The 12,093-nt window shown below is 30.8% G+C and overlaps 1 protein-coding gene across 8 annotated transcripts in view; it reads left to right on the top strand.

Annotated features, from left to right (window-relative positions):
* LOC143068057 (LIM and senescent cell antigen-like-containing domain protein 1) overlaps nucleotides 1–10,899 on the top strand; it is a 38,083-nt gene extending 27,184 nt beyond the window's left edge. For all 8 annotated transcript variants that reach the window (XM_076241807.1, XM_076241804.1, XM_076241802.1 and 5 more), the window contains 7 exons: nucleotides 538–615; nucleotides 1,140–1,235; nucleotides 2,208–2,262; nucleotides 3,339–3,431; nucleotides 4,878–4,926; nucleotides 8,704–8,779; nucleotides 9,418–10,899. In XM_076241807.1, coding sequence (XP_076097922.1) covers nucleotides 538–615; nucleotides 1,140–1,235; nucleotides 2,208–2,262; nucleotides 3,339–3,431; nucleotides 4,878–4,926; nucleotides 8,704–8,779; nucleotides 9,418–9,541 — 571 coding nt within the window. In that variant the 3' untranslated portion in view covers nucleotides 9,542–10,899. The remainder of the gene's footprint in view (nucleotides 1–537; nucleotides 616–1,139; nucleotides 1,236–2,207; nucleotides 2,263–3,338; nucleotides 3,432–4,877; nucleotides 4,927–8,703; nucleotides 8,780–9,417) is intronic.
* The last annotated feature ends 1,194 nt before the right edge of the window (nucleotides 10,900–12,093 follow it).

Below are 12,093 nucleotides of genomic sequence, written 5' to 3'. Positions count from 1 at the left end.
AACTCTGTTTATTACTTGTTAAATTAACAAGTTAGATTTTTATTGAGTGATATTTCTTTTCTCAATATGACTCATGATGACAAGTATGAGAATATTGTACTATGTTTAAACTATGATATGTTTGATATGTGTGAGCACAAATAGTATTTTTATTTTGCCATTGTATTTTGAACAGGTCATGGTCATTTCAAAGTGTTAAACATGTGAAATGCAGCGTTGTATAATACCTTATTTGGATTTAAGATAGTTAATAGTACAAAATGCAATAAAAACAATAGTCATATCTTGTTTATTGTTTGATTAGGATACATATGTAGGTCATGATTTGATCGCATATAATGAACCCTTATACAATGGTATCAACTCTTAAAAAGTAATGCACTTTTATCCTTCAAATTAAAAAAAAAAGCACAAAAATTGATCTGCCATGGAGTTGTAGAAAATTTTTAAACTGAAAAAAACTATGGTCAGAAGTTGATATGTCTAGCGAAAAAGTTTTAAAAAAAAATGTAAATGACCTTGTATTTTTATTTGCAGTGCTATTATTGAAGATGGCCATATCAAGTTTAAAGGAGAAGCTTACCACCCTTATCATTTTAATTGTACCTCCTGTGGGTAAGTTAATGCAGTGAAATCTTTTTGTGACCTACCAAAGGGCATTATGTTTTTCAGTGTGTGCATTGTTTGTTCATCTGTCTGTACATCTCTCTCTGTCCTGCTTCAGGTTAAGTTTTGATGAAGTTGAAGTCCAATCACCTTACAATCATTAATATGTTCCCATATTGTCGCTTGATGAAAGAAAAAACAATTATACATTCATCTATCCATCACTGATGATACCAAAAACATGTTTTAAATCCACTTGAATATTTTTATTGGGAAACATTAGCAACATGCTCTGAACACATTTGTCAGATATGTCAAAGAATGCAAATGCAGTTCGTGTTATCTCTCAAAAAAAAAAAAAGATATTCACTAAAAAGCTTGATAAGTCTGTTGTGGACCTTTTCTTTGTATCAATATTTCTAGCTATAGATCCACATCAATTCTAACAAAGGCAATTGCATGTCAAGTTTATTAATATTAACCAAAAATTTACTGTTTTGAAAAAATAGATATGATTTACTTTATACTTGTAGAAATGAGTTGGATGCCAATGGTAGAGAAAAAGGTGGAGAGTTGTTTTGTCTGAGATGTCATGATAAGATGGGTATTCCTATCTGTGGTGCTTGTAGGTATGTATACTTTATAGTGCTTCATCAGATACATATCATATTAATTCATATTTCCAAATAAACAATAAATAAATTGTGTTTGTCAGAAATGGCTGCACTTAATATAATCGATAAACTTTAATTTTTGTATAAGCTCTATACCAGAAAAAAAGCAGGTTAAAAAAAAATCATTTATTAGTACTTTATAAAGGTTCAAAATTGCTCGCATTAAAAGGTTTACAGGTTATACAGATTATTTTTTTTGTACTTTATTTCAGAGTGAATATGAATTCTGTTCTATATTTTACCCTGATAACAAATGACAATTCAAATAACATATTAAGCCCAGTTAGTAACATGAAGGTTTAATCATACTTTACACATGTCCTTTCTAGGGTTAATCATACTTTTCACATGTCCTTTTAGATATCTACTTGGCAAAGTACTTAATGAATTGATTTTTAAGATAAAAAAGTTTGATATAATTATGTGTCAAATTACACAAATTTATCCATTATCTAGATTTTATAAGTGATTATAATTAACCCTGTTCACAACATTTGTTTAGTATATACCAAGGTTCATATATGTTATATTTATCTACTAGTATTTCCAGTGCAAAAAAGTTAAAACTTACTACTGTTCTACACTACGCAAAAAATAAAACTAAAAATTGTTTCCCCTCCCCCCACCCGGTTCAAAAATAATTATCCACAAAAAATCGAGATTTTCTTTTATTCATGTAAATTATTCGTTTCCATTTCCACAATGGTTCTGATATTACCAGAAATCTTCCTGGAATTCTGGAGTTATCTATTGATTAAGTAATATGTATCAAGGGTAAACTGTCAGCATGAAAGATGTGACATCCAGTTAAAAAAAGGCCTGTCTGCGTTGTCTGTTTCAGAGGGTAGCCCTGGGGAGAGAAACATACATTCTTGTAAATGTGGCCCCAGATATCAAATTAATAAATTGTTTATTATGTATTTTCAGACGTCCAATAGAAGAAAGAGTTGTTCATGCTTTAGGAAAAGCTTGGCATGTTGAGGTAACTATGTCTTCAGGTGTTATCCTTCATGTAGTGTTTACTTATGCCCTTATCTTGATATAGGAAGGATAAAAAGCAGATTCTTCTATTGAATACAGCTAAGTATTTTTATGCCCCATCATAGCAGAGGACGCATTTAGTTTTACCCCTGTATGTCCTGAAATGTTGTCTGTTCTCTACAGCTAACTTTAGTTTGCCTCAACTTAAAGTTATGAAACTTATACAAAATGCTTCTTACAACAAAACAGATTAATTTTGGATTTTGGTGGCATAACTTTTACTTTTCTAGAGTTTTGCCCTTTAGAAAATGAAAAAATGCTGTCTTTTCTTGGTCCGTTCTCCAATTTAAGTTTGCCTCGACCAAATGAAACGAAACTTATACACAAACTGGCAGAGCTAACTACCGCAAAACTAAGATCAAGAAGGAATTTGGGTAGCATCACTTTTACCATTCATGACTTATGTCCTTCTAGAATATTAAATGCAAGCGGGGGCATTGTACATTCCCCATTTATTTTATTATTCCTAAAGGGGAGGGATCACAGGAAAATGTTGTATTTACCTTCTAATTAATTCCAGTTTTATTTGATTGTTTGGGAGGGTGCCGTTTTGAACTTGCATCTGTGCATTGTAATTTAATTATTTAGTATTTATATATATATTTAAGTTTATTTACAAACTGATCCACCCCCAGATAAATTAAATGTTGATTGTTGCTATTTTTAGACACTATATATGTAAGAAAACATATATATTTTGGAGCTTGTTCTCATAAACAGATTTTGTAGTACATTGCAATAATAAAATAATGTTTTGGCTATTTAAATGTTTTCATATTATTGCAGTATTGTATGAAGTACCTATGCATCCACTTAGCATTAATAAACAAATACATGTATAACACATCATTATGTATATTAAAATTGTTAACAGGTAAAAGTCTGCATTACTAAAATTAAGAAATTATGGCTAGGTTTTCATTGCTGTGAATAATTTGACTAAGTAATTATAGTGTTTATAAGCAATCAAATTCTGATATCTGACCCATATATTTTGAAACATTTGATCTTTTGTAGCATTTTGTGTGTGCCAAGTGTGAACGTCCATTCTTTGGGACTAGGCATTATGAGAAGAAAGGTTTAGCTTATTGTGAAACTCATTATCATCAGGTAAGACTTGTATTGTGTATTGTTAAGAGGCTCTTAGTGCTAGTCAAAAGTTTCTTATTTTATTGTCAATTTTGTGATTTAAAGAGATTATGTACATTAAAATATGTCCTTTTAAACTCTTTAAATAAAATGTCACTGTTTTTTGAAGAAAAATGAGAACTGATATTATTATAATTAGTGTTGTCAACGGGTTAACCGTTTGAACGATCGAATACCAAAAACGCTAACCAGACTTTTTTTCAGCTTTGATAGATTTGATATAAATTTGTATTGAAATCATAAGGTGATTATGTTTTCTTTAAAAATTGTCGTCGTGGTAGTCAATTTGACGGATCAATTATCCAGTATATTGATTGTTATTGCTAATCCAAAAATATAAAATTAATTAGTCAATAGAACTTGTCTCTCAGCTCGGGGCAAGATCTTAAGGAAACATAAATAGTATACATGTTTTTTTAACAGTAATTTTAAATCCGTAATACGATTAAATTTTACGATTTACTTCATTATTTCATTTTTCATCTAATATTGTGTAGACCTACATCTGAATGTGCAATCTCCGTTGTGCAAGGCTTTGTCATACTTTTAATGAAATGCTAACAAAAAATTGTGCAATGCAAATCAATGTGAATGTAATCAATACAAACAGGATAATACAGGTAACAAGCTTTGGCTTAATCAGTTCAAACACTCCACATTATTTTTGGAGACAAGAGAAAGTGAAAGAATAATTGGTTTCACATAATAATAAATTCTCAAGATCAAGAAGGTTTTTTTTAATTTTTCAATCTGAAGTGAGAATATTTACAAACACCACAGTTGATACGGTGTATTTGATTATTAAAAGTCAAACTTCGCCAAGAATCTTCATAGACAAGTCTTATAATACCAAAGGACAAACTTCAATTCATAATCTTATAAAAATGTAAATGTATGACTTAGATGGAAGGTTGTCACATTGACACTAATACCACATCGTCTTATATCTATCTGAGGGTACTATAGATAAGGTCTCAAACATCAAATGAAACAAACGGTTAATCGGTTGAATGATTACCTGAGTAACCGTTTAGGCAAAAGTGTACGATTTAACAACACTAATTATAATATATATTAAAGCCAAATTGGTTTTATCATTTGTAAAATAACAAATAAATAAATTTCCCCTCAGTACAATTTCATTTAAAAAACTTGTGTGTATTTATGTATTACATGCAGAATTAAGTTAAATTTGTCAACCCTCATTAAGAAGTTTTTTGCATTGTCAATTTTCTAATACTTTTATGTGTACCGAGCTGGCTGTAGAGAAAATTAAAAAATAAAAATGTTGTATTGAAAACAAAGAGAAATTGTTTAAATTAGAATTTTTAAGATCACCTTACTGTTTTTTTGTTTTTTTAGAAATTGATAATGTCATTATTTGCAAACTCAGTTTTTTCTTTTCAGTTGTTTGGTAACATCTGTTTTGTTTGCAACAACGTAGTACAAGGAGATGGTAAGAATTTTATATATAAACTTGCACAAAATAAATGTCCCTATTGTTATAACTGAATCAAAAACAGCAACTAGAACTGAATTCTGTTCAGATGTTTATCTGTTTCATTGGTTTATTTAAATAATTCTATGTTCCGTTTTGCTCATAAACAGCTTGATTTTGGCATCTTGTGAATGTTACTTTCACAAACAGGTACGCTTTCTTGTTGTGATATGAAAATTTTAGATTTTTATTATGCCCCATTTATGGGCATAATGCTTTTGGTCTTTGCATCCTTTCCTCGGTCCGTCCGATCTTTTGTTGCTCCTTCTCCCACTTCAGGTTAAAGCTTTTGGTTGAGGTAGTTTTTGTCGAGCCTGCAACTTTTGTTGCAGAAAACTCGACATAGGGATAGTGATCCGGCGGCGGCTACGGCGGCGGTGTTAGCTAACTTCTTTAAAGGTTTATATTTTAGAAGGTGAAAGACCTGGATGCTTCATACTTTGTATATAGATGCCTCATGTTTCGAAGTTTCCGTCAGTCACATGTCCAATGTCCTTGACCTCATTTTCATGGTTCAGTGACCACTTGAAAAAAAAGTTCAGAATTTTTGTAATGTTGAATTCTCTCTTATTATAAGTAATAGGATAACTATATTTGGTATGTGCGTACCTTGCAAGGTTCTCATGCCCGTCAGACAGTTTTCACTTGACCTCGACCTCATTTCATGGATCAGTGAACAAGGTTAAGTTTTGGTGGTCAAGTCCATATCTCAGATACTATAAGCAATAGGGCTGGTATATTTGGTGTATGGAAGGACTGGAAGGTGTACATGTCCAACTGGCAGGTGTCATCTGACCTTGACCTCATTTTCATGGTTCAGTGGTTATAGTTAAGTTTTTATACGACCGCAAAATTTGAAAAATTTTTCGTCGTATATTGCTATCACGTTGGCGTCGTCGTTGTCGTCGTCCGAATACTTTTAGTTTTCGCACTCTAACTTTAGTAAAAGTGAATAGAAATCTATGAAATTTTAACACAAGGTTTATGACCGCAAAAGGAAGGTTGGGATTGATTTTGGGAGTTTTAGTCCCAACATTTTAGGAATTAGGGGCCAAAAAGGGCCCAAATAAGCATTTTCTTGGTTTTCGCACTATAACTTTAGTTTAAGTAAATAGAAATCTATGAAATTTTGACATAAGGTTTATGACCACAAAAGAAAGGTTGGGATTGATTTTGGGAGTTTTGGTTCCAACAGTTTAGGAATTGGGGGCCAAAAAGGGACCCAAATAAGCATTTTTTTTGGTTTTCGCACCATAACTTTAGTATAAGTAAATAGAAATCTATGAAATTTAAACACAAGGTTTATGACCATAAAAGGAAGTTTGGTATTGATTTTGGGAGTTTTGTTCCCAACAGTTAAGGAATAAAGGGCCCAAAGGGAGAAAATTAAACTTTGTTTGATTTTATCAAAAATTGAATAATTGGGTTCTTTGATATGCCGAATCTTACTGTGTATGTAGATTCTTAATTTTTGGTCCCGTTTTCAAATTGGTCTACATTAAGGTCCAAAGGGTCCAAAATTAAACTTATTTTGATTTTAACAAAAATTGAATCCTTGGGGTTCTTTGATATGCTGAATCTAAAAATGTACTTAGATTTTTTATTATTGGCCCAGTTTTCAAGTTGGTCCAAACCGGGGTCCAAAATTAAAGTTTGTTTGATTTCATCAAAAATTGAATAATTGGGGTTCTTTGATATGCCAAATCTAACTGTGTACATGTATGTAGATTCTTAATTTTTGGTCCCGTTTTAAAATTGGTTTACATTAACGTCCAAAGGGTCCAAAATTAAACTAAGTTTGATTTTAACAAAAATTGAATTATTGGGCCTCTGTGATATGCTGAATCTAAACATGTACTTAGATTTTTGATTATGGGCCCAGTTTTCAAGTTGGTCCAAATCAGGATCCAAAATTATTATATTAAGTATTGTGCAATAGCAAGAAATTTTCAATTGCACAGTATTCAGCAATAGCAAGAAATCTTCAATTGCACAGTATTGTGCAATAGCAAGAAATCTTCAATTGCACAGTATTGTGCAATAGCAAATATTTTCAATTGCACAGTATTCCACAATAGCAAGAAATATCTAATTGCACAATATTGTGCAATAGCAAGAAATTCCAATTGGATTTCAATTGGAGTTATCTTTCTTTGTCCAGAATAGTAGTTGAATCAACTTAAATCATTGTTTTATACAATATACAATGTATATTCACTTTTACTACCAACTGATAGATTAAAACAATCTTTACCATTCAGTGATAACAAGCACTTTTTTTACATTTTAATATTTTATGATGTATTTAAATAAGTAGTTATTGTTGCAAACTTCATTAGAAATTTGAATTGAGATCAGTTTTGAAATAAGGGAAAGGGGGATGTGAAAAAAAAATTGGAGGGTCAATTTTTTTCATTTCAGATTTCATAAATAAAAAGAAAATTTCTTCAAACATTTTTTTGAGAGGATTAATATTCAACAGCATAGTGAATTGCTCAAAGGCAAACATTTTTTTTAAAGTTCATTAGACCACATTCATTCTGTGTCAGAAACCTATGCTGTGTCAACTATTTAATCACAATCCAAATTTAGAGCTGAATCCAGCTTGAATGTTGTGTCCATACTTGCCCCAACCGTTCAGGGTTCAACCTCTGCGGTCGTATAAAGCTGCGCCCTGCGGAGCATCTGGTTGTGTTTTGGTCTGTTTTTCTCATACTTTATGCAATAGGTCTACTATATTTGTTGTATGGAATGATTGTAAGGTGTACATGTCTAGCGGGCAGATGTCATCTGACCTTGACCTCATTTTCATGGTTCAGTGGTCAAAGTTAAGTTTTTAAGTTTTGGTCTTTTTATCTAATATTATATGCCAAAGGTCAACTATATTTGGTGTATGGAAATATATTATGATCTATATGTCAGTCCCGCAGGTTTTATTTGACCATGACCTCAATTGCACGGTTCATTGCACAGTGTTAAGTTTTTGTGTTTTGGTCTATTTTTCTTAAACTATAAGTAGTAGGTCAACTATATTTGTTGTATGGAAGCTTTGTTAGCTGTACATATCTGCCTGGCATGGTTCATCTGACCTTGACCTCATTTTTATGGTTCATTGGTCTTTGTTTAGCTATCTTGGTTAATGTTAAGTTTATGTGACAGTTGTAATAAAGCTTTATACTTAGGACTATCAACATAATATCAATGATTAGTAAAGAAGGCGAGACATTTCAGTGTGTGCACTCTTGTTGATGAAGTTGAAGTCTAATCAACTTGAAACTTAGTACACATGTATCCTATGATATAATCTTTCTAATTCTAATGCCAAATTAGGAGTTTTATGGCCCATTTATGGGCATTATGTTTTCTGGTCAGTCCGTCCATCTGTCCTGCTTCAGGTTAAAAGTTTTTGGTCAAGGTAGTATTTGATGAAGTTGAAGTTCAATCAACTTGAAACTTAGTACACATGATCCCTATGATATGATATTTCTAATTTTTACCCGATTTCAAGTTCTACTAAACATAGAAAGTGATAGTGTGGAGGGGGCATCCATGTACTATGGACACATTCTTGTTAACAGCAGTAATTCCCCTTGGAAATAGAAATACAGATATAAATTACATGCATACATTTCTTGTACGTTACTTTTCAGCTATTGCCCATTGGACAGATAAAATATGTACAATGCTGGGGACATGGAAACAATTTTATTAATAAATATTTTTCTTTTTTTTTAGTGTTTAGTGCCTTTAATAAAGCCTGGTGTGTCTCCCACTTTTGTTGCTCTATTTGTGACAGAAAAATGAGTCAAAAGTAAGTATTTACCTATTCAAAGTTGGTGTGATTGGCATACTTTGTTTTCGTGTCCAAAATACATTGATAGATATTCAATGCAATAAGTCACATCTATATTGATAAATCAGTACTAGTCCTTGTATATTTTGAATAACTCAAGTCCTGACAGTATAAGCAAGTAAGCTTTGTGAAGCTGCTGCACCAGTTTCAAAAAATGATGACTAAGGTATTCAGAACATTATTAACTCTTGTGATTATTTAATTTAAATTGAATTGATATCAAAAATTTCGTTTTTTTAATAACAATTATTTGACAACTATTGTGCTTATGGTCTTGATATTTGAAAGGAAATTATATAGAGCAATAAGTTAGATAACAAAATTGATCTGATAAGTAGGTTATTAAATTATAGGTAAACAAAAAGTGACAGAATCCATCAAAAAAGACATTCATTTCTGATTCTCTGTATTTCATTACTTTGACAATAAATAGCCTGAAAAGAGGAAAATTTATAATCAGCAATGAATAAGTGCAAACATTTTCATTGGTCATGCATTTGACTTAAAAAATTTGTGTGAAAAATTTTTTTTTTATTTTTAGGTAATTAGTTGCAATTAAAAGTAATAAAAACATATTTTTTAATTATTTTTTTCAGAACCAAATTCTTTGAATTTGACTTGAAGCCTGTCTGTAGAGTTTGTCATGAGAAGTTTCCCGGAGAACTAAAGAAAAGACTTAAGAAATACCATGATGACTTAGCAAAGAAAGGACAATCTTAATAATACAAATATTTTATCTAGAGCTTTAAGAAATGTTTTGTCATAAGATGTATGGATTATCACCCCTTAGATTGATATACATAGGTTAAGTTTTGCATGCAGTTAACCTCTTGCCTTAACTTAGTTCTAATTAAATGTATTGTTGCATACCATGTATTCACATATTGTTTTATATTTATGGTGACTTAAAATAAGTTGCTTCAAGCAAGTAATGATAAAAATGCTAATAGTGATTTTTTTTTCTCACAAAAAAAGAATACAAATTGGTATTGAGATGTTTATTCAAGGTATTGTTACCAATACAGAACACATTTTTTTATTGCTTTATGAAAGTTTGCATGTTATTCATGGTTAAGAAATCCTTGCTGCATTGCTGCTAAAAAAGAACATTTTTTGGTGCTTTAATAGCTTGCCTAAATAATATGTTTGTCTTTTTGTTATTCTAACTTGATTCAAAATACTGTGAATATTTGAATTTTCTTCAAGTCTTGGTTGCTGAATTCATTTTCTAAATGTAAATAATTACATTTTTAACTAAAGAATTATTACATTTACTGTTTTAATATAGCAACAACATGAGCATACTTGTCGAGAGATATTTCTAATCTCTCTTTGTCTTATCTTTCTTTGTATAGACTTCAAAAAGATAAATGGAATAGATAAGATGGTATTATTTTTTTTAATACAAATCACCTTTTATAAAGACTTTTTTTTGTACTAAATAACACTGCATTGTACTTTTCAGATTAAATGATTTATACTTTTATTAGACTTGGGAGATTTTAAAATATTCAAGTTTTATAATCAGTACAAGATGCAGTGTTTTTCTAGAAAGAAGTACTTGAAATCTTATTTGCAAGTAAATATTCAAGTTTTATAATGAGTACAAGTTACAGTGTTTTTCTGGAAAGAAGTACTTGAAATCTCATGTTCTTGCAAGACTTGAAATGGAAGTTACATTTGTTTTACAAAGTATATTGACTCTTTAATATATTACATGTCGACTGAAATCTTTTGATGGTTAACTATTAAATAGTATGTAAAGAATGAACTTATATGAGTGTTTCCTTCTAGTGATACACAACTTCCTGATGTTATACTAAATACTATGGGTACAGACAATGGCTTGATTATTTGCCAAGTTTTGTTGAGATAAAATTCTTTGATCAGTACAAACGAATGTTGATATTATGAAGTGTTTGTTATGTGGAATACTTTTTGACAATTTTATATTTGTTAGCCTTGTCAATGCTGTGGATTAATATGTTATGAATAGAGTATATAATTAGGAAGATATTTATTGATGTTATAGAAATTTGTAATTATTATAACAATGAATATAAAAGAAGCATGCTTAATTTGATTTTTTTATTTTGTCCTCCAGACATGCCCAAGAATGGGACTTCCCCTTGAAGTTATAGTTTGGTTTATTCGAAATCTTCCCAACAAAATAATTAATATCACACACAAAAATGGCACAGGTCAAAAGATTGTGTATTGTACATTTACAATGCAAGTGCAACAACAGTCGCAATATAGCTGTGTTAGCATAATACTCTATCATGGATTCTTAAATCTTCAAAAATCAAAAAATTTTGCTCAGTGTTATGTAGTTTATCCGTAACAAATGGATCTGTTGATTACTTGGTTGTTGGTGTATTCTAGTGATAGTTGTCCACATTTTATTTCCTTCAAAATGCTTTTATCTATTTGTCAATAGTATTGATATGGGTAGTGTTAATTGAAAATTTTAAAAGGAAGAATGTGAAGTTTTGTCTTTTCAAATTGTAACAGAACATGGAACTTAATTACACTTTAGATATATATGATTTTGAGAAATTTATCATTAAAAAAAGATTCAAAAAGTTTTTAAGGTGGGGGAGGGGGTTACTGACTATCCTCCCAGGTATAACTGTGCTGACAGCACTTTGCCAAATCATACCCTGTTCTAACCAGAAAACATTGAAAAACATACCCTGTTCTAAACAGAAAATATTGAAAAACATACCCTGTCTTAACAGAAAGCATTTAAAAAAATATACCCTGTTCTAAACAGAAACAAATGATAAACATACCCTGTCTTAACAGAAAGAATTGAAAAACATACCATGTTCTAAACAGAAAATATTGGAAAACATACCCTGTTCTAAACAGAAAGCATTGAAAAACATACCCTGTTCTAGACATGCTCAGTAAATGTATACACTATAAATAAATGCTGTTCTAGACTGTATTTTAACAGTTTTACAGTGATCCTTTTAGACAAATACTTTGTTTAAAAAAGACTATATTCTTACCAGCAGGGCATAAAAAGCAACCCTGTTCTTATCAGCAGGGCATGAAAAAGCGACCCTGTCTAGCGGCACACTTGTACCACTAAAAATATAGGAAGTAACACCCTCTGGACTATCCTATACTGGACTGGACTAAAGACATTGTTGTAAGAAGGATAAGTGCTGGAAAACAGCAGCAATTTTATTGTCTGGTAATTTCTGGTATTCAAGTTTTGGATCTCTTTTATAGTGAAGGAAAAGTACGTCAAATGATTGTTC

The sequence above is a fragment of the Mytilus galloprovincialis genome, chromosome 3 (genome assembly GCF_965363235.1).
Source record: "Mytilus galloprovincialis chromosome 3, xbMytGall1.hap1.1, whole genome shotgun sequence".
NCBI classification, from domain to species: domain Eukaryota; kingdom Metazoa; phylum Mollusca; class Bivalvia; order Mytilida; family Mytilidae; genus Mytilus; species Mytilus galloprovincialis.
This window is presented reverse-complemented; position numbering and strand designations above follow the sequence as displayed.